The 26,869-nt window shown below is 39.1% G+C and overlaps 1 protein-coding gene across 11 annotated transcripts in view; it reads right to left on the minus strand.

Moving 5' to 3' along the window:
* ATRX (ATRX chromatin remodeler) overlaps positions 1 to 23,884 on the minus strand; it is a 245,850-nt gene extending 221,966 nt beyond the window's left edge. For 6 of the 11 annotated variants that reach the window (XM_029241143.1, XM_029241151.1, XM_029241149.1 and 3 more), the window contains exons 1-2: positions 23,597 to 23,808; positions 2,205 to 2,263 (exon numbers count right to left, since the gene is read on the minus strand). In XM_029241143.1, the coding sequence (XP_029096976.1) occupies positions 2,205 to 2,214 (10 nt within the window). In that variant the 5' untranslated portion in view covers positions 2,215 to 2,263; positions 23,597 to 23,808. Of the gene's footprint in view, positions 1 to 2,204; positions 2,264 to 23,596 lie in introns of all 11 variants that reach the window. The other 5 variants (XM_029241154.1, XM_029241150.1, XM_029241145.1 and 2 more) reach the window with 5 other exon arrangements.
* Positions 23,885 to 26,869: the final 2,985 nt, after the last annotated feature.

Raw genomic sequence — 26,869 nt, forward strand, 5'->3', positions numbered from 1 at the left:
TATAAAAAATGCTTAGATATTAAAGTTATATAAAGATTAGCATGAAGAAAGGACTCAACTAAGAAACAAGAGAAAATCAGTAAGTTCTACATTCTGATAGATGAGTAGAAAATAACCAAACAAACCTGTTCAACATCAACTCTAATCCTCCTATCTCAAGACGACTAGCGCTCCTAGTCTGTGTGTACTCATCCTAACATTTGAGTATCCTGTGCTGTATGTGTAACCTAACTCTATGACAGTCTTACCACCCAAAACTACAAATCATTCCTTGTCCTTCTGGTTAAACTTCCTCATTCATTTCTTTCAGTTGATGGATCCAATCCTGGAAATTTTAAACTAATACCAGCTATCAGAATGGTATTATCGTAAATAATAAATGGTAAATATCGTATCTTCTTTAACTATTAAATGATTTTCCTATCATTCTGCAAGACTAAATAAAAGATTCAGAAAAGGCTAACATCCTGAGTTTCTAATTTTCCAGTCCGACTTTAACATCTGAAAGTCATATCAATCTCTTTCTTTCAGTGGGCTGATGCCTCAGTGGAAAGATGAGCCATAATCCAGAAGTTATAATATAAGCAAATCAGATATTTGTTAATTTAAGAGATATAACTTTGTTGAGATATAACTCTCTAATTGTTCAAGCTTTTTGGAAAATCCTTGAAAGCATCTGTAAAGCATTAAAATTTCAAAACAAAGACAATTCAGGTCAGCTTCACAAATATCACTTGCCTGAAAAACTTCCATTTAAACTCTTCCCAAACTGACCTAAGAGTTTTAACCGTAAGTCAGTCAGATTTCACTTTTTATTCATGAGGAGTAAGATTCGCTTATTCATTTTACAGTATTTACCAAATGCTGAATATATTGTGAGTACGTAGTATTGCAATAAAAAATAAATACATAATACCTGACCCTAAGGAACTCACAATCTAATGGTAAAGAAAGGCTGTTAAGTATCCCAGGAATAATCTAGGGAAGAAAGGGGAACCATCCCTATAACTGTGAATTTCCTAATGCTTTAAAATCTCTCATACATGTAATTTTTTTCATCTAATTTTTATACAGCTTCCTTTAGGGTTAAAACTCTTAACCTTATTTCCAACACCTGCTAACCTCCATTTTAAAAAGCAAAGTTTGCTAGAGAATCAGGAATTTCCTGAAGAATACCTTGGGAAAGCAAACACTGAACCACGGATATTCCCTGTATTAAAAAGAGAAAGGTGTAATGGTTTTATACAGAATCAAGAGAAAATAAAAATCAGTTGAGGGTGAGAAATATGCATAAATATTTGAAAAACTTAGATTTATTCCATTCGAGGCACATCTATCTAAATTCAATATATTCTATTCACTTTAACACAAAAATTAATAAGTGCAAGTATTATATCACTATCTTTATTTTCTAACAAAAGCATACTAAGTTCCCTCAAAAAAAGAAACCTTTGGAAAGTTTTTATTGGGATGAAGTACATTTTAGCTCAAAGGGAATGAACTTAGATTTAAATAGGTTAAAAAACAAACTATCCTCTGATGAAGCAGAAATGCAATTTTACTTTGCCCATTGTAAGAAAATCAATTTTCTTCTACAACTTGAATCAGAGTGAATCTATATACCTATATATTGTAATGCAAAGAGTACTGAAATCCAATTTAAGTAAGATTCTCATTTCTCTTTTGGTAAAGAGGAAAGGGAGAAAAACAAAATCTAGGTTTTCTGAGAGAAGACAAAGTCACATAATTCCTATATCTATAGCTAAGCATTCAGTGCTTTAACGAAGCCCATCTACAAGCCATTGAGCTAATCATTTAATTTGTGGACTCCTACTCAATTTTGAGGGAGTTATAAAAAGCAAATCTCTCCAGATAAAAATAAAGCTTAGGTCCCTAATCAATAAAAACGGAATCAGATAAAGTCTGCAATGCAATCACTAGCTAAATGGAGTTTTGATAACTGCTGATCAAGGTCTGAGATAGTATTAATGTTTTTACAAGAGCAACAAAACCATCATTCCAAGGGAAAAAGATATATAAACAGATTAGATAATCTTTGAAAATACAGTGTTTGGTTTATCTTTAGAATCTAGTGAACTCAATGCTCCAGGTAATAGAAACCTGAGGGGGAAGGTATGAAAAATCAGAATCAACTTATAAGTAACTTCTCTACTTTTTGATATGTACATCAGAGCTACTCATACCTCTTTTCATGAAATTGATACCTAATCAGTTCTGTCTCCAGCTATTAAGTGCATCCACTCTGAAAAATAGAAAAGGAGGAGATAAAGCAACTCAATTTTGTTAAGCGCTTACACTATGCTATACAGCTCATAAAGATTTTCATTTAGGTATTACTGTCTCCACTGCATAGATAAAAAAACAACGCAAAAGTTGGGTAACTTTCCAAAGGTTACAAAGAGAACTGGATTTGAACCCAAATCTAGCCATACATGAGGTAATTCCAAATGAAAGCAAGTTGAGACCGGAGCTCAAACTGTCTGAATTTTATTCCAAAGGACTGGAGAATAATCCATTTTCCACTATTTCTTTTCCCCAAGAGTAGAACACATCAAATGCAAATGGTCTTCTTACTGAAGTTAAATGACAATCCCTAATTCTTGGAAAACTTCCTGTAATACTGGAAAAACAACGGGTATAGAATAATATAGTTGGGTCCATTTGTATCTTAAGGAAAGCCTGATATTTAATATCTAGAATGGGAACAATTACAGCTCATTTACTCTCCCTTGCCTATAATAATATTCCAGATGTGGAAGTTTTAGCTGATTGTTGCTAAGGACTCCCTCCACATCCTCCTTCCCTAATAAGTCCACTATAGAAAGTGCAATATAAAGAAAAGTGTGAAGTACAAAATAAAATGTCAGCTAAAATCCCACCATGCAGAGATAATCATAGGGGAAAATATTAGCACACATTTTCATTGTTTTTAACAAAATCGAATGGTTACTTTACTGCTTTGTAACCTCTTCCCTCTGTTAATACACAGTGAATATTTTCCTGCATCGTTATTTTCCTAAAACAATTTTTAATGGCAGTATAGTATTCCATCATGTAAAGATGCCAGAAGTTTTTTCTCAAGCTAACAGCACTTAAAGACAGATATGCTTTTGTTGCAGGAATTGCAGCTGCCTCCTAATAGGATCTGTAGCATGGCTGCTAAATTTTAAAATCAATTTTTATTTATTCAGAACATAAATAGTGCAGAAAAAAAGGGCTATGTGCACTGACTATTACAAAAGATTCACAAAGAGAAATAAGCTGACACACTTAAAGAATTACCAATGCTTGCTTCAGCTGTTAACTTATAGTTGTCTACAAAACCACATTGGCCAGGGTGAACAACTATAGAATAAGAAAATTCTCAAACTACCACTGGAAGTGTAAATTAGTAAAACCATTATGGAGATCAATTTGGCAATCATCTTACAATAAAAAATAAAATTGACCTCCTAAAGAAACTCCAGCATATATGCAAAGGAGACACATTTAAGAATGTTCTAACACTTTTTAATAGCACCAAATTAGAAAAAATTCTAAATACCCACCAACAATAGACAGATGAATTGTAATATACACATTCAACTCAAAACTAATGAAATGAAAAGTGAGCATTCCAGATCAGTTTGTTCAACAGAGATATAACGTAAGCCACGAATATAATTTAAAATTTTCTAGAAACATTTTGAAAAAAGAAAAAGCAGGTGAAATTAATTTTAATCTTATTTAACCAATATATGCAAATTATCATTTCAATATGTAATTAATATAAAATAATCAGTAATAAGATATTTTACATTTTTTTTGTACTAAGTCTTTGAAATCCTCTGAGCAAATACACTTCCAGCACATCTTAATTCACACTGGCCACATTTCAGGTGCTCAACAGCCACAGATAGTTAATGGCTATTATATTGAACAGTGCAGATCTAAAGTTACCTCAAAATCCCAAAAACAATACTGAACCGAAAAAGGAAGCTGCAAAATCATATGTATTATATGGCATCACTTAAATAAACTTATAAAACTAAAAAACTTCTAAATTATGTCTCTGGGAACTTCCCTGGTGGCACAGTGATTAAGAATCCACCTGCCAATGCAAGGGACACAGGTTCTAGCCCTGGTCCGAGAAGATCCCACATGCCGTGGAGCAATTAAGCCCGTGCACTACAACTACTGAGCCTGCACTCTAGAGCCCATGGGCCACAACTACTGAGCCCGTGGGCTACAACTACTGAAGCCCGTGTGCCTAGAGCCCATGCTCCACAACAAGAGAAGCCACCGGAATGAGAAGCCTGTGCACCGTAACGAAGAGTAGCCCCCGCTCACCACAACTAGAGAAAGCCCACGTGCAGCAACAAAGACCCAATGCAGCCAAAAATAAAATAAATAATTTTTTAAAAAATCTGTATTGGGGGCTTCCCTGGTGGTACAGTGGTTGAGAGTCCGCCTGCCGATGCAGGGGACACAGGTTCGTGCCCTGGTCCGGGAAGATCCCGCATGCCGCGGAGCAGCTGGGCCCGTGAGCCATGGCCGCTGAGCCTGCGCGTCCGGAGCCTGTACTCCGCAACGGGAGAGGCCACAACAGTGAGAGGCCCGCGTACCGCAAAGAAAAAAAAAATCTGTATTGGTACTTTCCTGTTGGCACAGTGGTTAAGAATCCGCCTGCCAAGGCAGGGGACACGGGTTCGAGCCCTGGTCCGGGAAGATCCCACATGCCGCGGAGCAACTAAACCCATGTGCCACAACTACTGAGCCTGCGTTCTAGAGCCCGCGGGCCACAACTGCTGAGCCCATGTGCCACAACTACTGAAGCTGTGTGCCTAGAGCCCGTGCTCTACAACAAGAGAAGCCACCGCAACGAGAAGCCCATGCACCGTAACGAAGAGTAGCCCCTGCTCGCAGCAAGTAGAGAAAGCCTGCGCACAGCAACGAAGACCCAACGCAACCAAAAAAAAAAAATCTGTATTGATAGTTCATAAGTGTGCATGTATAAGCTATCTCCATATTTGTTGCCAGAAAAATATGTTTATACAATTCACTAAATATCTTCTTGTCTTGTGTTATCAGCTTAGTTTTATTCTAAAAGCACTTAAGGGCAGAACCTAGGTATTTCTGGTTTTATTAGACTCAGTACCAACAGTACCTACTTTGGCAAATAAACACTATTCAGAATTTGTCAGAAAACGTCAAACTTTCCAAAACAATGAAGAAACAATGGAGGACTGAACAAATTCCAGTCTACTGTTTTGAATACAAAGATATAAGTGCTCTAATGCAGGTAAAAAGATGCAAGTTTGAGTAATAAAGCAGCAACATTTGAATAAGACCTACATTTTACCTTATGTATAAATAGTGATCTCTGCGTAACATTCAGAATTTTTTAATTGCAATAACAGTCACCATGTTCACATGGGCCAAATCAGTAATTCCCAGTAGGAACTTCAAGAAATGTTTCATTCTATTTGGCACACTGATTAAATACAGTTCATTTCATCAATATGCCACACCCCATCCCCACCCAAACGCAGTCTTCAAATGGAGAAAGGAGGCAAAGAACGTGGCAAGATCAAGAAAGCAGGGGACTTCCCTGGTGGCGCAGTTGTTAAGAATCCGTCTGCCAATGCAGGGGACACAGGTTCGAGCCCTGGTCCAGGAAGATCCCACATGCCACGGAGCAACTAAGCCCGTGCGTCACAACTACTGAGCCTGCACTCTAGAGCCCACAAGCCACAACTACTGGGCCCGTGCACTGCAACTACTGAAGCCCGCGTGCCTAGAGCCCATGCTCTGCAATAAGAGAAGCCACCGCAATGAGAAGCCTGTGCACCACAACGAAGAGTAGCCCCCCCCAAAAAAAAGAGTAGCCCCCACTCGCCGCAACTAGAGAAAGCCTGCACGCAGCAATGAAGACCCAACACAACCAAAAAAAATAAACAAGTAAATAAATAGTTGCCTATGTGCAGCAAATTCAAGTTTTGCTTTCTGGAACTTTTTTCCCCAAATATTTTCAGTCGAGTTTGGTTAAATCCACGGATGCAGAATCCAGTATATTTGGCATAGTTGAGCAGACTCAAATATCTGTCACGCCCATGCTCAAAACATTCAGGGGCTTCCCATGTTTATAAATAAGGATAAAGTGCAAATGCCTAAGCAAGAGAGACTGCCCTGGTGGTCCAGTGGGTAACATTCCATGCTCCCAATGCAGGGGATCCGGGTTAGATCCCTGGTCAGGGAACTAGATCCCCCATGCATGCCGCAACTAAGAGCCCACATGCTGCAACTAAACATGCCGCAATGAACATCCCACGTGCGACAACTAAGACCTGGCACAGCCAAAATAAATAAATACATATTTTTTAAAATCCTAAGCAAGAATTTGAAGGTCTCTGCAAAATAATTCACAGATGACCTTCCAATCTCATCTGACCACAACTCTAAGCTCAAAGAAGGTTCTCTTTCCCCTCTTCACCGACTGAATATTGTTTTACTTCTCTTTAAGAGCAACACATTCTGCTTATAGTTCCTCGTTTAAAACTCAAGAGTACTCCCTACTGGAGTGTAAACGCCTCAAAGGAGGAAACTGGTCTGAGTTCACCTCTTTTTCCCATGTGAGAAATAACAAATTTCCTTGAACAGAGGAATACTAAATGTTTATTAAGATAAAGATAATGCCTGCTCAGGGATTCCTTAAGAGAAAAGAGTGTTGATTTGTTGAGCATTTTTTAAAAGCCCTGAAGTCATTTAGTACAATCAAATATTTTCCCTTCTATCTCTAAATTGAAATATTCAATAAGCTGTGTTGGATGCTCTACAGGCAGCCTTCGAAAGAAATGCATTATTTCATATACTTAACAGTAACAGGTCCAGTCACTGTAATATGAAACATTTACTCTTAGTTCTCTATTTTTAGGAGATACTCAGAAAACACAATGAAAATTCATAAATAGGGTGTTTTGATTTTGAATGTTGGGGGTATCTGAGGAAAGGGGAAAGGCAAGAAAAATAAGAGGTGGGCAAATTCTCTCTAACTCTACAGAAATTAACCAAGCCTAGCTTCAAAATCTCTAAAGTGGGCTGATAATATTAGTATTAAAAGTAAAACCATTTTTAAAATATACTAGGGACTTCCCTGGTGGTCCAGTGGCTAAGAGTCCACCTTCCAGTGCAGCAGACAGGGATTCGAGCCCTGGTCGGGGAACTAAGAGCCCACATGCCACGGGGCAACTAAGCCCGAGCGCTCTAGAGCCCGCGTGCTGCTACTGAGCCCATGTGCCCAGGAGCCCGCACGCCAAAACTAGAGAGGAGCCCGCATGCCACAATGAAGAGCCCATGCACCACAACTAAAGATCCTGCATGCCACAACGAAGATCCCGCATGCCACAACTAAAGACCCGACACAGCCAAATAAATAAATATTTTTACAAAATAATAATAAAATATAGTAAAAGCAAAGATGTGCCTCCTGATAAAATGTGCTCAAAAAGGCGTATCACTTCATACTATCCCTAGCAAAATACATAAACACAAGGAAACACCAGACAAACCCAAATTAACTGGCCTGTGTTCTTCAAAAAACGGAAGGCAAGAAAAAGGCACGGTGAACTGCTCCAGATTAAAGAAGATTAAACAGACATGAAAATAAAATGCAATGCATATTCCAGAACTGGATCCTGGACCAGAAAAAATGATATTTTAGTCTTTCACTATGAAGGACATTATGAATTAATTGGCAAAATGTAAATAAGGTCTGTAGATTAGAAACAGTACTGTATCAAGGTTAATTTCTAAATTTGCTAACTATATTGACGTTATATAAGACAATATTCCCATTTTGGGGAAACTTTTTTTTTTTTTTTTTGGCTGCGTTGGGTCTTCGTTGCTGTGCGGGCTTTCTCTAGTTGAGACAAGCAGTGGCTACTCTTTGTTGCGGTGCACAGGCTTCAGTGGTTTCTCTTGTTGCAGAGCACGTGCTCTAGGTGCATGGGCTTCAGTAGTTGTGGCACACAGGCTTAGTAGTTGCTCCACGGCACGTGGGAACTTCCCGGACCAGGGCTTGAACCCATGTTCCCTGCACTGTCAGTCGAATTCGTAACCACCACGCCACCAAGGGAGTTCCCTGGGGAAACTTTTAATTTTGAAATAAAGTAAAAAGGAGATATTCTTTTTTCTTTTTTTGGCCACACCACACACAGCATGTGGAATCTTATTTCCCAGACCAGGGATCTAACCCCCTCCTGCTGCAGTGGAAGTGCAGAGTCTTAACCACTGGCCTGACAGGGGAGTCCCAGGAGATGATTATTCTTTATCTCCCTGAAGGTAGGATCAGGTTCACCTCCTGAGGTTACAGTTATAAAAAACATTCACAAAAAATCATTCAATAAAATGGTACATGAGATGAATGAGACATCGACTAGAAACTTAAGGAAGTATCTTCGATCTGTTGAGAGACTTTTTTTTAACATCTTTATTGGAGTATAATTGCTTTACAATGCTGTGCTAGTTTCTGCATTATAACAAAGTGAATCAGCTATACATATACATATATCCCGATATCTCATCCCTCTTGCGTCTCCCTCCCTCCCACCCTCCCTATCCCACCCCTCTAGGAGGTCACAAAGCACCGAGCTGATTTCCCTTTGCTATGCGGCAGCTTCCCACTAGCTATCAATTTTACATTTGGTAGTGTATATATGTCCATGCCACTCTCTCACTTTCTCCCAGCTTTCCCTTCCCCCTCCCCATGTACTCAAGTCCATTCTCTACTATGTCTGCATACTATTCCCGTCCCCCACTAGGTTCTTCATAACAATTTTTTTTTTAGGTTCCATATATATGTTACCATACGGTATTAGTTTTTCTCTTTCTGACTTACTTCACTCTGTATGACAGACTCTAGGTCCATCCACCTCACTACAAATAACTCAATTTCGTTTCTTTTTATGGCTGAGTAATATTGCATTGAATATATGTGCCACATCTTCTTTAACCATTCATCAGTCGATGGACACTCAGGCTGCTTCCATGTCCTGGCTATTGTAAACAGAGCTGCAATGAGCATTGTGGTACATGACTCTTTTTGAATTATGCTTTGCTCAGAGTATATGCCCAGTACTGGGACTGCTGGGTCGTTTGGTAGTTCTATTTTTAGTTTTTTAAGGAACCTCCATACTGTTCTCCATAGTGGCTGTATAAATTTACATTCCCACCAACAGTGCAAGAGGGTTCCATTTTCTCCACACCCTCTCCAGCATTTATTGTTTGTAGATTTTTCGATGATGGCCATTCTCACTGGTGTAAGGCGATACCTTATTGTAATTTTGATCAGCAATTCTCTAATGATTAGTGATGTTGAGCAGCTTTTCATGTGTTTGTTTGCAATCTGTATTTCTTTGGAGAAATGTCTATTTAGGTCTTTTGCCCATTTTTGGAGCATGCTGTTTGTTTTTTAGATATTAAGCTTCATGAGCTGCTTGTAAATTCTGGAGATTAATCCTTTGTCAGTTGCCTCATTTGCAAATATCTTTTCCCATTCTGAGGGTTGTCTTTTCATCTTGTTTATGGTTTCCTTTTCTGTGCAAAAGCTTTTAAGTTTTGTGAAGTCCCATTTGTTTATTTTTGTTTTTATTTCCATTTCTCTAGGAAGTGGGTCAAAAAGGAACTTGCTGTGATTTATGTCATAGAGTGTTCTGCCTATGTTTTCCTCTAAGAGTTTGATAGTGTCTGGCCTTACATTTAGGTCTTTCATCCATTTTGAGCTTCTTTTTGTGTATGGAGTTACGGAGTGTTCTAATTTCATTCTTTTACATGTAGCTGTCCAGTTTTCCGAGCACCACTTACTGAAGAGGCTGTCTTTTCTCCACTGTATATTCTTGCCTCCTTTATCAAAGATAAGGTGACCATATGTGTGTGGGTTTATCTCTGGGCTTTCTATCTTGTTCCACTGATCTATATCTCTGTTTTTGTGTCAGTACTCATACTGTCGTGAGTACTGTAGCTCTGTAGTATAGTCTGAAGTCACGGACTCTGATTCCTCCAGCTCCATTTTTCTTTCTCAAGATTGCTTTGGCTATTCAGGGTCTTTTGTGTTTCCATACAAATTGTGAAATTTTTTGTTCTAGTTCTGTGAAAAATGCCAGTGGTAGTTTGATAGGGATTGCATTGAATCTGTAGATTGCTTTGGGTAGTAGAGTCATTTTCACAGTGTTGACTCTTCCAATCTAAGAACATGGTATATCTCTCCATCTATTTGTATCATCTTTAATTTCTTTCATCCGTGTCTTACAGTTTTCTGCATACAGGTCTTTTGTCTCCTTGGGTAGGTTTATTCCTAGGTATTTTACTCTTTTTGTTCCAATGGTAAATGGGAGTGTTCCCTTACTTTCTCTTTCAGATTTTTCATCATTAGTGTATAGGAATGCAAGAGGTTTGTGTGCATTAATTTTGTATCTTGCTACTTTACCAAATTCATTGATTAGCTCTAGTACTTTTCTAGTAAGCATCATTAGGCTTCTATATGTATAGTATCATGTCATCTACAAACAGTGACAGCTTTATTTCTTCTTTACCAATTTGGATTCCTTTTATTTCTTTTTCTGCTCTGATTGCTGTGGCTAAAACTTCCAAAACTATGTTGAATAATAGTGGTGAGAGTGAACAACCTTGTCTTGTTCCTGATCTTAGTTGAAATGGTTTCAGTTCTTCACCACTGAAGATGGTGTTAGCTGTGGTTTAGTCATATATGGGTTTATTATGTTGAGGTAAGATCCCTCTATGCCTACTTTCTGCAGAGTTTTTATCATAAATGGGTGTTGAATTTTGTCGAAAGCTTTTTCTGCATCTATTGAGATGATCATATGGTTTTTATTCTTCAATTTGTTAATAAGTGTATCACATTGATTGATTTGCATATATTGAAGAATCCTTGCATTCCTGAAAGAAACCTCACTTGATCATGGTGTATGATCCTTTTAATGTGCTGTTCGATTCGGTTTGCTAGTATTCTGTTGAGGATTTTTGTATCTATGTTCATCAGTGTTAGAGGCCTGTAGTTTTCTTTCTTTGTTACATCTTTGTCTGGTTTTGGTATCAGGATGATGGTGGCTCATAGAATGAGTTTGGGAGTGTTCCTCCCTCTGCTATATTTTGGAAGAGCTTGAGAAGGATAGGTGTGAGCTCTTCTCTAAATGTTTGCTAGAATTCCCCTGTGAAGCCATCTGGTTGTGGGCTTTTGTTTGCTGGAAGATTTTTAATCAGAATGTCAATTTCAGTGCTTGTGATTGGTCTATTTATACTTTCTATTTCTTGCTGGTTCAGTCTCGGAAGGTTGTGCTTTCCTAAGAATGTGTCCATTTCTTCCAGGTTGTCCATTTTATTGGCATATCACTGCTTGTAGTAATCTCTCATGATCCTTTGTATTTCTGCAGTGTCAGTTGTTACTTCTTTCTCATTTCTACTTCTATTCATCTGAGTCTCCCTTTTTTTCTTGATGAGTCTGGCTAATGGTTTATAAATTTTGTTTCTCGGGCTTCCCTGGTGGCGCAGGGGTTGAGAATCTACCTGCCAATGCAGGGGACACAGGTTCGAGCCCTGGTCCGGGAAGATCTCACATGCCGCGGAGCAACTACGCCCGTGCACCACAGCTACTGAGCCTGCACTCTAGAGCTCACGAGCCACAACTACTGAGCCCGCGTGCGACAACTACTGAAGCCCGCACGCCTAGAGACCATGCTCTGCAACAAGCGAAGCCACCGCAATGAGAAGCCGGCGCACCGCAACGAAGAGTAGCCCCCGCTCGCCACAACTAGAGAAAGCCCGTGCGCATCAACGAAGACCCAATGCAGCCAAAAATAAAATTAATTAAATAAATAAATTTATAAATTTTGTTTCTCTTCTCAAAGAATCAGCTTTTAGTTTTACTGATCTTTGCTACTGTTTCCTTCATTTCTTTTTCATTTATTTCTGATCTGATCTTTATGATTTCTTTCCTTCTTCTAACTTTGTGGTGTTTTTGTTCTCTTTGTCTAATTGCTTTAGGTGTAAGGTCAGGTTGTTTACTTAATGTTTCTTGTTTCTTAAGGTAGGACCGTATTGCTATAAACTTCCCTCTTAGAACAGCTTTTGCTGCATCCCATAGGTTTTGGGTCGTCCTGTTTTCATTGTTATTTGTTTCTAGGTATTTTTTTATTTCGTCTGATTTCTTCAGTGAACTCTTGGTTATTAAGTAGTGTGTTGTTTAGCCTACATGTGTTTGTATTTTTTACAGACTTTTTCCTGTTATTGATATCTAGCCTCACAATGTTGTGGTTGGAAAAGATACTTGACACGATTTCAATTTTCTTAAATTTACCAAAGCTTGATTTGTGACCCAAGATATGATCTATCCTGGAGAATGTTCCATGAGCACTTAAGAAGAAAGTGTATTCTGTTGTTTTTGAATGGAATGTGCTATAAATATCAATTAAGTCCATCTTGTTTAATGTATCATTTAAAGCTTGTGTTTCCTTATTTATTTTCATTTTAGATGATCTGTCCATTGGTGAAAGTGGGGTGTTAAAGTCCCCTACTATGATTGTTACTGTCGATTTCCCCTTTTATGGCTGTTAGCATTTGCCTTATGTATTGAGGTGCTCCTATGTTGGGTGCATAAATATTTACAATTGTTATATCTTCTTCTTGGATCGATCCCTTGATCATTATGTAGTGTCCTTCTTTGTCTCTTCTAATAGTCTTTATTTTAAACTCTATTGTGTCTGATATGAGAATTGCTACTCCAGCTTTCTTTTGATTTACATATGCATGGAATATCTTTTTCCATCTTCTCACTTTCAGTTTGTATGTGTCCCTAGCTCTGAAGTGGGTCTCTTTTAGCCAGCATATATAGGGGTCTTGTTGTTGTATCCATTAAGCCAGTCTGTCTTTTGGTTGGAGCATTTAATCCATTTACATTTAAGGTAATTATCGATATGTATGTTCCTATTCCCATTTTTGTAATTGTTTTGGGTTTGTTATTGTAGGTCTTTTCCTTCTCTTGTGTTTCCTGCCTAGGGAAGTTCCTTTGGCATTTGTTGTAAAGCTGGTTTGGTGGTGCTGAATTCTCTTAGCTTTTGCCTGTCTGTAAAGGTTTTAATTTCTCCGTCGAATCTGAATGAGATCCCTGCTAGATAGTGTAGTCTTGGTTGCACGTTTTTCCCTTTCATCACTTTAAATATGTCCTGCCACTCCCTTCTGGCTTGCAGAGTTTCTGCTGAAAGATCAGATGTTAACCTTTTTGGCATTCCCTTGTATGTTATTTGTTGTTTTTCCCTTGCTGCTTTTCATACTTTTTCTTTGTATTTAATATTTGATAGTTTGATTAATATGTGTCTTGATGTGTTTCTCCTTGGATTTATCCTGTACGGGACTCCCTGAACTTCCTCTACTTGACTATTTCCTTTCGCATATTAGGGAAGTTTTCAACTATAATCTCTTGAAATATTTTCTCAGTCCCTTTCTTTTTCTCTTCTTCTTCTGGGACCCCTATAATTCGAATGTTGGTGTATTTAATATTGTCCCACAGGTCTCTGAGACTGTCCTCAATTCTTTTTTCTTTATTCTGCTCTGCATTAATTATTTCCACTATTTTAGCTTCCAGGTCACGTATCCATTCTTCTGCCTCAGTTATTCTGCTACTGATTCCTTCTAGAGAATTTTTAATTTCATTTATTGTGTTGTTCATCATTGTTTGTTTGCTCTTTAGTTCTTCAAGGTCCTTGTTAAACGTTTCCTGCATTTTCTCTATTCTATTTCCAAGATTTTCGATCATCTGTACTATCATTACTCTGAAGCTTTTTTCAGGTAGACTGCTTATTTCCTCTTCATTTGTTTGGTGTGGTGGGTTTTTACCTTGCTCCTTCATCTGCTCTGTGTTTTTCTGTCTTCTCATTTTGCTTAATTTACTGTGTTTGGGGTCTCCTTTTCACAGGCTGCAGGTTTGTGGTTCGTGTTGTTTTTGGTGTCTGCCACCAGTGGCTAAGGTTGATTCAGTGGGTTGTGTAGGCTGCCTGGTGGAGGAGACTGGTGCCTGTGTTTTGGTGGATGAAGCTGGATCTTGCCTTTCTGGTGGGCAGGTCTGCATCTGGTGTTGTGTTTTGGGGTGTCTGTGACCTTATGATTTTAGTCAGGCTTTCTGCTACTGGGTGGGGTTGTGTTCCTGTCTTGCTAGTTGTTTGGCATAGGGTGTGCAGTAATGTAGCTTACTGGTCATTGAGTGGAGCTGGGTCTTGGTGTTCAGATGGAGATCTCTGGGAGATTTTTGCCATTTGATATTATGTGGCACTGGGAGGTCTCTAGTGGACCAATGTCCTGAACTCGGCTCTCCCACCTCAGAGGCACAGGCCTGACACCCGACCAGAGCACCAAGATCCTGTCATCCACATGGCTCAGAATAAAAGGGAGAAAAAAAGAAAGAAAGAAAGAAAAATAAAATAAAGTTATTAAAATTTAAAATAAAAAATAAAAATTTTAAAAATTTAAAAGAAAAAAAGAGAAAGAGAGCAACCAAACCAAAAAACAAATCCACCAATAACAAGCGCTAAAAACTACACTAAGAAAGAAAAAAAATGGGGGGGGGCCGACAGCACCCTAGGACAAATGGTAAAAGCAAAGCTATACAGACAAAATTACACACAGAAGCATATACATACACACTCACAAAAATAGAAAAAGGAAAAAATATATATATCGTTGCTCCCAATGTCAACCACCTCAATTTGGGATGATTCGTTGTCTATTCAGGTATTCCACAGATGCAGGGTACATCAAGTTGATTGTGGAGATTTAATCCACTGCTCCTGAGGCTGCTGGGAGAGATTTCCCTTTCTCTTCTTTGTTCGCACAGCTCCTGGGATTCAGCTTTGGGTTTGGCCCCGCCTTTGCGTGTAGGTCGCCGGAGGGCGTGTGTTTTTCCGCTCAGACAGGACGGGGTTAAAGTAGCAGCTGATTAGAGGGCTCTGGCTCACTCAAGCCCGGGGGAGGGAGAGGTATGGAATGCAGGGTGAGCCTGCGGAGGCAGAGGGCAGCGTGATGTTGCAACAGCCTGAGGCGCACCGTGTGTTCTGCCTGGGAAGTTGTCCCTGGATCACAGGACCCTGGCAGTGGTGGGCTATACAGGCTCCCTGGAGGGGAGGTGTGGATAGTGACCTGTGCTGGCACACAGGCTTCTTGGTGGCTGCAGCAGCAGGCTTAGCGTTTCATGCCCGTCTCTGGTGTCTCTCTGATAGCCATGGCTCATGCCCATCTCTGGAGCTCATTTAGGTGGTTCTCTGAATCCCCTCTTGTCGTGCACCCCGAAACAATTGTCTCTTGCCTCTTCAGCAGTTCTAGACATTTTCCCAGACTCCCTCCAGACTAGCTGTGGCACACTAGCCCCTTCAGGCTGTGTTCACGCAGCCAAGCCCTGTCCTCTCCCTGGGATCCGACCTCCAAAGCCCGAGCCTCAGCTCCCAGCCCCCACCCGCCCCGGAGCGGGAGCAGACAAGCCTCTCAGGCTGGTGAGTCCTGGTCAGCACCAATCCTCTGTGCAGGGATCTCTCCGCTTTGCCCTCTGCACCCCTGTTGCTGCGCTCTCCTCTGTGGCTCCGAAGCTTCCCCGCCGCCACCCCCTGTCTCCACCAGTGCAGGGGCTTCCTAGTGTGTAGAAACTTTTCCTCCTTCACAGCTCCCTCCCAGTGGTGCAGGTCCCATCCGTATTCTTTTGTCTCTATTTTTTCTTTCTTCTTTTGCCCTACTCAGGTATGTGGGGAGTTTCTTGCCTTTTGGGAGGTCTGAGGTCTTCTGCCAGAGTTCAGTAGGTGTTCTGTGGGAGTTGTTCCACATGTAGATGTATTTCTGATGTATTTGTGGAGAGGAAGGTGATCTCCACCTCTTACTCTTCCACCATCTTGAAGGTTTCATGGATAGACATTTTTTAAGTATCATTTATAAAAACACCAAAACATCTTTTTTTGTTGTTGTGGGGGAACAGAGTTACTAGCCAAAATGTAAATTAGTACCGATTTTTTTAAGTATAGTGTAAATTATAATGTAAGCTCCATGGGGAGCCTTAATTTAATTTGTCTTGTTCACCTAAGCAGTACTTAGAACAGTTCTTGGCAATGGTAATAGTAATTAGTAACAACTAATATTTGAGTAATTATTATGTCACACTTACCTAAGTGTTTTGTGTCCATTAACTCATTTAGTCTTCACACAACCCAAGAAATGTTTGGTGAATGAATCAATACTTTTTGCAGTATGACAATTACAGTCAGTTCTGCAATAATATAACATGAGTTCCTAAAAATCACCAGGTAATGCAAAATTGTGCAATGAACACCATAGGATTCACGGGAAAAACAGGGTTAAAAGCACAACACTGAAAAAACTTCATCAGTGACACATTTTTTTTAAAAAGACAGAAACCTAATAGAAATGGTAGCACAATTTTACACAGTTTACACATATTAAGTGATTAAGAAATACACAAGCACAACAATAAATATGGCACGTTACCTTGAAAAAGACCTGAAGTTTGCTTGTGGAAGTGGGCATCAGAAGGGTTGCAGCTCATGAATTACTGTGAAGTGATGGAAGGAGAGTTATCTGAAATCGGATGGAAAATTGTAACAATAGGTGTGGATGGGTGTGGCTCATAACACAAGGGGTGAACTGAGGTATGTGGTAGATATCTGAGGTATGTGCCTATATATGCGTGTATTTTAATGTAACATCCAGTTCAGCTGGATGCAGTTTCCTGCATTCACCCAGGGCAAACTTTCTATAAAGGGCCAGATAGTAAATATTTTAGGCTTTGTGGGCCACTAGGTCTCTGTTGCAACTATTCAACTCTGAGACTGTGCTACAAAAGCAGCCACAGGACAAAGTAAACAAATGGGCTTGGGTGTATTCCAACAAAACTTTATTTACAAAAATAGGGCACTGTTTCGTGGCCATAGTTTGCTGAGCCCTGAACTTGCAGACAAAATCCTAAATAAGCAAATGCAAATTTTGTCTTATGCTCAAATTGTCCCCCGATACATCCATCTTGTTGGAACAAATTCACTTTTCAAAACAAGTTTTATAGCAGAACTAAGTTTAGAATGCTATCAAGTAAACCAAAAAATAACTGATATAACTCAAATAAGCAAAATAAATCCAGTATTACTCAAAAATAAACTATTTTTGATTTTGGATTTTATAAATCAAATGTCACCCAAAAGTCAACTGACAAATGACCAAAATAAAGACAACTAATGGTACATTTTGAACACTCATAGTCATTCAAAATCTGTGCATTAAATTCTACACAATCTTCAAGGAAAATGGGTTATGCTTTTGATAGCTCTTCTGAATTAAAATTATCGGGCTCAGTCACAAGGGCACATGTGGCTTTTACAAGATCATCGAGCAATCAAAGTTAACATATGAACTGCACTGTAAGATAAATAAGTTCTGAAGATCTGATGTACAGCATACAGCATGGTGACTATAGTTAATACTGTATTATATCCTTGAAAGTTGCTAGAGAGTAGATCTTAAATGTTCTCTCCACAACAATAACAAAAAAAGGTAATTATTGTGACAGTCATTTCAAAATATATACACATATCAAATCATCACATTGTACACCTTAAACTTACACAATGCTATATGTCAATTATATCTCAATAAAGCTGGAAAAATACTAATTGCACATGGTTATACAATATTTGCCCAGGAACTGAGTTAAAAAGTCTAAGTTGACCTCCTTTCAATTAGACAACACTAATATATACAACATTTCTTTGCTCAAGCTGCTATAACTCACATCTGAAATCCTCCCCCAGTCTTCTTTGTTAAAAGTAGATGCATCCTCCAAGGGTCACATCCAAATGCTACCTCTCTATAAAGCCTTCCCTGGACCCCCATCAGAAATGTCTTCCTACTCTAAACTCCCACAGCAAGTCACTTTTTACCCAACACAGCATGTAGCACTTTATATCCTGCTTCAAATTTATTTGTGAACATGTCTTATTTCCTCTGCTGTGTGGAAAATAAGCCTAATCTTTAGCCATACTAATCCCTCTGCTGGACTGCCCTTTTTCACAGCCAACCCTTAACTGCTAACTTACCTTCAAGACCCAATACAGATACCACCTCCTCTGCAAAACTTTCCTAAACATCCCCCAAATTAGGCTTTCATTCATTCTGATCCCTAGCACAACTAATATACCTCCATTTTAGCACTGCTTTGTAACTGCTTATTTACTTACTATTTCCCTCCTTAGATTAAGAATGCTCTAAGGAGGCAGGAATTTTGTCTTTTACCCTTTGCATACGCTAGTACAATGCCTGGCACCTAGTTCGTTCTCAAGTATTTGATCAACTAATAAAGCATTCCTCCAAAATATGGAATATAGGCTATATACACATGAACACCACTACCATACCAATAAATTTCTTAAACAAATATTTTATGTAACAGTTTACAAGAAAGCTGGACTACTGATACCAAGAATGGCTACTTCAAGCCAAAACTCAGAGACAAAGTCTCAGAGACAGGATCTGAAAACAGTGGCTAGAGAGCAAAATTCACAGAACCTTTTCCCAGGGCAAAAATCACAATCAGCTAGAATATACGCCTTTTCAGAAGTATCATCTCCAATCATAAAAGAGCAGAAATACACTGCATATAATAATCTTTCAAAACAGAACATATCCTGAGCCGTAATAATTATTAACGAACTTCCCAGCAAAGTTTTTCTGTTCTAATAAATGTCTGTGTATGTGACAGTATATGAGATTATATTAGCAACAAAACACCTGTATCCTAACCATGTACGCTTCAAGGCAAAAAAGATATGCATACATTGAATAAAGAAACTTTCCCTCAACACTTCTTCTCCCTACCCCCAAAAAGGCAAACAAAGTCAAAAAATGATCGACACTAACATAACCAGGATTATGTTTTTAATAACTTTGTAGACTATCTAGTACAAGTTCACTCTGTAAATGACAAAGCAGAGGCCTAGAAAGATGAATGATTTGTCCACAACAATCAGTTGAGCAACAGAGCTGTGACTAGAACACCCAGGTTTGCCTCGAGTTAAGCATTCATTCCTCTACAACCTGCAGTTCTCAAACTTCTAGTCTCAGGACCTCTTTACACTCCTAAAACACTTAAAAATTAACAAAGACCCCCAAAGAGCTTTTAGTTTACTGTCTTTTAAGAACCGCTGTTATAACCATGTTATCTCCTCCAGAACTGCAGGCTTTATCAGTATCTTTTAAACTTACTCCTATTTTACAGATGAAGAGCTATGGAGATTAATCATCCTGCATGTCAACTATCAAGCCAATAAGACAAGCATTAGGATACATGTACAGAGAGATCCTACTTAGACACTCCTTTTACTGCCCTGCTATATTCAACATTCCTAAAGGAAGAGCTATACATCATTTTCCAATGGCTTAACCCATTTTAACAGCTTCTGCCAATGTCCAAGAGAACATTCAAGCTCTGGAGGAAAAAGACTTCATGTAAACCCAAGAATTGCCTGTATTCTGTCGCCCAATCCGTAAATTTATTCAGATTTCAAAAGTGAAATAGGCACATAAATACACACAATTTCTTACAGAAAAAAATATTTCACACACCTAAATCTATATACAAATACCTTTAAGTACTACATTTATCTTATCCCTAGAAATACAATATAAAAGTGAAGGCTCATGGTCAACTATACCAAGGGTTGCCAATAATGAGAACTGGCCTGATCACAATTAAAATCACAAATGTCTTTCTTCTCATCCCCACCAATAACATAACGAAACAGCTGACATTTGAATATTTTCAAAACCCTTTGTAAAATTTGCATGTACTCCGCTGCCACAGGCCTGGCTTAATAATTTCCACACAGTGGGAATGCACATATTTCACAGATAACATTTTTCAAAAATAGATTAGTATGCAACTGATTGTGAACTACCACAATAACAGACACTTTCTAAGACATTTTCCAAACATCTCTCAAGTAGGACCACTTCTACCTTTTAAAATTTAAGACCAATAACTGGTTATATTGCTTTCAGCTTTTCAAGTAATCAATTGCCACAAGGATTAGAATGACAAGTTCCATCAAATCTCCAAGATCTTTATATAAAAATAAATGAGGGCTTCCCTGGTGGAGCAGTGGTTGAGAGTCCGCCTGTCAATGCAGGGGACACGGGTTCGTGCCCGGGTCCGGGAAGGCCCCACATGCCACGGAGCGGCTGGGCCCGTGAGCCATGGCCGCTGAGCCTGTGCGTCCGGAGGCTGTGCTCCACAACGGGAGAGGCCACAACAGTGAGAGGCCCGCGTACCGCAAAAAAAAATAATAATAATAAATAAATAAATGAAAGTTTACCTGTCAATCAGAGGCTGATCTTTCAGGCCAAAAAACTGAAGAAATAACCTTATTTAAAACAAAATAAATAACAAAAAACTCTTTTAACAGGGCTTCCCTGGTGGCATAGTGGTTGAGAGTCTGCCTGCCGATGCAGGGGACACGGGTTTGTGCCCCAGTCCGGGAAGATCCCACATGCCGCGGAGCGGCTGGGCCCATGAGCCATGGCTGCTGAGCCAGCGCGTCCAGAGCCTGTGCTCCGCGACGGGAGAGGCCACAACAGTGAGAGGCCCGCGTACCGCAAAAAAAAAAAAAACAACAATAACAAAACCTTTGAAAACTGAGCCACTGATTTTTCAGTGTATATTTGTCCCTCGGTATCTGAGGGGAGTTGGTTCCAGGACCCACCACAGATACCAAAATCTGAAGATGCTCAAGTCCCATAGTCAGCCCCCCATATCAGCAGTTCCGCATCCTCGGATTCAATCAACCACAGATTGAAATCCTTTGTACTGAGTGGAGGAACACAGAGCCAACTGTATGATTTAGCCAAATCATCAATTTATTTTCCTCCCTCTTGCCTTTTGGCTATTTTTTTACCACAGAATCCTAGGAATGTTCTTTTTTTATAAATGTAAGTAAAAATTAGAAACTAATCTTTGCTCCTATTTTTAAGTGCTGGACAGAAGATCTGATAAAGAAAAAATCTGGAACAATTGTGCAAAATAAAATTAATGACAATTCATAGAATTGTTCATATTATTTCTGCCTCACATTAGAAGAGAATCAAGAGTGATTTGGTATTGTGGGTTCAACTCACTCAAGCATTACCTGTCAGATTATCCTTTAACTACAATTATGGCTTGAGATGAATGACACTTCAGACTGAGACAGTTCTTCTGAACACCCACTTGGAGCACTTTCATAGTAAATAATCAGCATCACACTTTTTAAAATTAATTCTTCACATTTATACATGTGTTCTTTGCAAGGGGGTTTTCACGTAGCTTAAGATTCTCCTGGAATTAAATGCTTCAGTTATCTTACTATCTCATATGAACATAAAAGACAAAATATTATAAACACCTACAAACTCAAAAGACCTACAACAAATGACAATAGTAGCTAACATGAACTTCTTCCATTGTAATACTTGGGCTAAATTAAAATGGTCATAATCACATTATATCTGGCAGCTCAAGGAGGTATTAATGCCTGTGGTTAAGAACATAAGCTCTGGAGTCAAGACTGGGTTCAATTCCAGCTCCACCAATTACAAACTATATAACTTTGATCAAGTTCTTTGATCTCTCTATGCCTCAGTTTCCTCCTTATCTGTAAAAAGGGGAACACCAAGTGCCTACCCATAGAGTTGTTCTGAGAATTAATCACGATTACACAGGTAAAAGTCAACAGTAAGCACTCAATTTTAGTTATGATTATTACTTTTACCACTAAGATCAACAAAAATTCAAGGCTCATAAGGAAAACTGACCCTGGCATAAAGTGAATAATTCTATTCAGAAAGTCTATGCATAATTAATTTGCTCACCCTAAAGAAAGGGAGAAAATCCAAGTTCAAGCTACGGTTTTAGAGGCAGACTTTGTGAGATTTAGTAAAATCTAGAGGTCATATTTAACTGTAAGGTACACCCTTCATGTACAGGAACATGGGCACCTGATAATAACTAACCAACAAGTTGTACTGGGTACCTCTTATGTGCCCAATACCCCTTACGTAAAGGCTTATTGCACTTTGACCAATTAACACAAATTCAAAAACCAAGGCCACAATCCTTACACAACTAGGGATCTATAATCTAAGAACTAAAGTGCATTTTTTTTCCTCAAAGGAAGGAAAACATCTTCCATCTACTGCTTGTTAATGCAGAAAAATAGGCACAATAAATATCATAGGTTCATTCCCAAATTCTATACACTAGGTAAAGTGCTCTAAAAACATATATACCTATATACTATTAAGATGATGTGTGTGTATATATACACACACACACACACACACACACACATATACACCATCCTAATAGTTACTCAAAAGCATATTTTGCCAACTACGAATGCAATTCTGATCTATGATCCCTGTAATTTTACTCTGCCACTAGGCACCAAGGATACATCTCAGAGCAGAAATATTACTTAATTCACAAGGGATGAAAAGTCAAATGTCAAACTGTCTGAAAAGCAAGCCAGCCACCTGTGTAAAAGTGGTATACATTTCTTATTAACAACCCATTATTTTTAGACACTATCAAGAGGCAAATCAGAAGCACAAGAGAAAAGCAGCCTCAACCTAATATAAACGTGCTTGATTGGTAAGAGGTGGCCTGCCAGGCACTACTTCCCTGCAATAGATGTTACTTCCCATCAACCCATGTTAACGTGCTCCCCACCCCTCTTGGAATATATAAATAAATAAACAAAAATAAGGTCTAATTACTTTTGCTCAAAATTTGCCCATAAATTGGAGAAACATCTAAGGACTGCCGTACCACCCATTTAAAGCTGGACTACACAAAAAGTAGTATACTTGGGTCCTCTGGAAGCAAAACCCTGCATTAGTATCCCTTTGCCTAGAGGTAAATCCAAGGATACCCCTCAGGGTCTGGGATAGATAAGGAATACTGGCAAGACCCACCCGTTCACCCCACAAAATGGGCTTGTCCCCAGGGGCTGCAGAAAAAAAAATAAAATTCCGCAAGGACGGGGTACTTCCCGTCTTCAGCAGTCCAAACGCCACTAAGTCGTCCCAGGATCTCACATCCTCCCGACCGCCCCTCCCCCTCTTCCCACCCCTCACCCCCACCCCTTCTTCCCCTAGCAGTCTCTAGGCCCAAAGATTAGGAAGAAAGACCGGGATACCAAAAACCGCCTCCCACTTCAGGGTCTCAATTCCACAAGCACCAAAGAATAAACAGAGGAGACCAACTAAGCTCCGCGGTTCGGGGAGGCTGGAGAAAGCGCCCGACACGCCAGGCCGCGCCCCCCACCCCCACCCCGGGTTGGAGCCTACCGCCGAAACCCCGAAACCCTCCTCACCTAAGGAGAAAACGATGCCTCTTTCCGCTCAGCAAAACACAGGCCTAACCCACCAAGCCAAAGCTTTCCCAAACACCCGGCTCAGAAGGCGCGTAGGCCGAAACCACTGGGATCCGTGAGACGGGGTTGTGTTTTACCTCATGGGCTCAGCAGTCATGTTTTCGCTTCAACGCCTTGTCGGCTTCAGCGACCGTAGGGCGCCACTCTGCGCTCCCCGGTGCCCAGTTACGATAGAAATGCACTGGACTCTTAGTCGTCACTACAGCTGGCGCCGGATCCTCCCCACAGCTCAAAGGCCGCCACCGCTGCCACCTCCGCAGGAGCCGCGGAAACAAAGCGACGCCGCCGCCGCCGCCATTTTGTTGGGCCGAGGCTCAGGCAGCAGAATTGGCGCGTCCTCCCTCTTCCTCCTTCCATCATCCATTGGCTGCCTTCTCCGCAGCGCAGATGCCTATTGGGTACAGAAATTCACCTTCTTTGGGGGCCTGTTGCTAAGGCGGTCTACGTCATTTGATACCCTCCACCTTTTCACAGGGGGTCCAATTCAGTCCCATTGACCTGAAAGTACTAGTGACGTATTTTGACTTTATTCTGAAAATGCTTTTTAACCCGTCCTCTTTTCTTTGACATATTGACAAAACAAGAACAGCAATTTACATTTATTGAGAGTTTACTATATACCCAGCACTATACTAATCCTTTATCCAGATTGTCTCATGTAATCCTTATACCCTTTGAGTCAGACAGCCGCTTGTTACCTACATTTTCTAGACGAGGAAACCAAAACACAAAGTCACACAGTAGTGGAGCCAAGATTCCGATCAGACACCACACTCTTAACCACTAATCTACGTGGCCATCCTATACATTTTCTTTCCTATATTCCAGGTTATCATCAAGTTCTTTACTTTCCTAGATGATTTATATATAATATTAATCATTCCAGCATGCTTACATATATATATATATATATATATATATAATAAATATAAAACATAAGACCAACTTGAGATCTGCACACAATTTTTTCAATATTGAATAAATTGCCGCTTGGAACACACACGTGGACCATTTCCCCAGTCTGATGTGATGTTTGGCTCACAAACTAACCAATCTAGGTCTATTTCCACCTCATTACAGAGGTTCGGCTGTATCATCTCTAAAAGGCTTTCCAGGGAATTCCCTGGCCATCCAGTGGTTAGGGCTCTGCGCTTTCGCTGCCGAGGGCCAGGGTTCGATCCCTGGTCGAGGAACTAAGATCCCACAAGCTGTGCAGCGTGGCCAGAGTAAATAAATAAAAATAGAATAAAAGCCTGTCCAGTTTTCACGTTCTATAATTTAATTGTCTATTGGTAATCTCTGCAAGTCACAAATCAGTTCTCTAAAACCAAATAGTTTCAAGTTTTATTTCTAAATTTATTCTGCCATAAATAAAGTTCATTCTACTCGCTTTTTCCTGAAATCTGCAAGAGCTCCTGTTGTGTTTAGGTGACAAGGTTGCTACTTTCTACTGGAATAGCAAGCGATGAGCATTTTTTGAATGGAACACTTTGATAACCTGATAGACTTGGGCAACTTTTTAATCAAGAGAAGCCTGTACACATTTCAAGTCATCTTTCAGATACTGAAGTAACATTGCAAACTGTAGAAACCAGCCTTCTGTATCTGGAATACTGATTTTCTTCTTGTCTTTTATACATTAAATATTACTTAAACATACAATTTACAGAAGTTATGTTTTCCTGGTTAGTAAATGCAGTTAATTTGAAAGGAGATCCACTCTGTTAGAAGACGTCACACAACTTTCAAATGAGCTCTTGGGGACAAGACTCAACACTAAGCAGATTTAAATGGCAAATTCCACAAATAGAAAAACATCTTAATAACAAAATTATAATCACACAATTTTAAAAGAATAAAATAACTCACTATTTGTGAATCATAAAGAATATCTTTGCTATTAAAGGATGACTAACAAAGTTTTACTGATGTATTTATAGGGGGATCACTTTCAATATATAATTTTCAAAGACTTTCCTTCAGCTGTATTTTAGAAAAAATTCACTGGTACACATCACTTTCACATTTTTCATCAAGTTGCCACAGAAATCAACACAGACCCCTTTCTTGGACTCTTGAACATAAATGTGTGATTTGTGAATCTACTTATTTGCTTTGGAAGAAAGACAAGGTAAATTACCTTTAAAGTGCAAGTTAGAAGAAAAAGTACTCTCATAATTTTAAATAAACAGCATCACAAATTCTGACTATCTTATGTCAAAATCATAATGCTTTGGTGATAATCATGAAATTTTTGAACGTATATATCCTTTAATCCAGAAATTTAACTTCTAGAAATTTATCTAACAGATAAACTCTACATGTGAAAAATGAGTTGTTCACAAGACTATTCATTGCAACATTGTAACATCAAAGATTTAGAAACAACATAGATGTTCCTCAATAGAGGACTGGTGAAATAAACTATGCTATCCATATAACATAATACCACATAAGTCCTTAATATAAAAATTTTTCAAAAATCACTTGTGTTTCTATGCACTAACAACAACCAATCCAAAAAGGAAATTAAGAAAACAATCTCATTTTCTATGGCATCAAAAGGGATAAAATACTTAGGAATAAATTTAACAAAGGCTGTGAAAGACTTGCACACTGAAGTCTATAAAGCATTGCTAAAAGAAATCAGAGAAAGACAAAAAGAATGGAAAGACATCTCATGCTCATGGACTGCAAGACTGACTGTTGTTAAAATGTCCTACTAGCTAAAAAGACCTACAGATTTAATGAAGTCTGCATTAAAATCCCAGTGGCATTCTTTGAAGAAATAGAAAAAAAATCCCAAAATTAACATGGAAGCTCAAGGGACCTTAATATCCAACTCAGTCTTGAAAAAGAAGAGCAAAATTGGAGACCATACTCTTCCCGATTTCAAAATATACTACCAAGCAACAGTAATCAAGATTGTGTGGTATTGGCATAATATATAGAAAATGGAACAGAAAAGAGAGCCCAGAAATAAACCCTTGCATATATGGCCAAATGACTTTCAGCTAAGGTGCCAAGACTACACAATGGGGAAAGGATAGTCTCTTCAATAAATGGTGTTGGGAAAATAGGATATCCAGCTGCAAAAGAGTGAAGTAGTACCCTTAACTTATACTATATACAAAGATTACCTCAAAATGGCTTAAAGACCTAAACCTGTAACATTCTTAGAAGAAAACATAGGGGGAAAGCTTTAGGTCATTTAATTTGGCAACTGGTTTCTTGGATGTGACAGCAAAAGCACAAGCAATGAAACTAAAAAAGATAAATGGGACTATATCAGATTTTAAAACTTATGCACATCAAAGGAAACTATCAACAGTGTAAAAAGGCAACTTACA

The sequence above is a fragment of the Monodon monoceros genome, unplaced genomic scaffold, assembly GCF_005190385.1.
Source record: "Monodon monoceros isolate NGI ecotype Baffin Bay Population unplaced genomic scaffold, NGI_Narwhal_1 Super_Scaffold_22, whole genome shotgun sequence".
Classification (NCBI taxonomy): Eukaryota; Metazoa; Chordata; class Mammalia; order Artiodactyla; family Monodontidae; genus Monodon; species Monodon monoceros.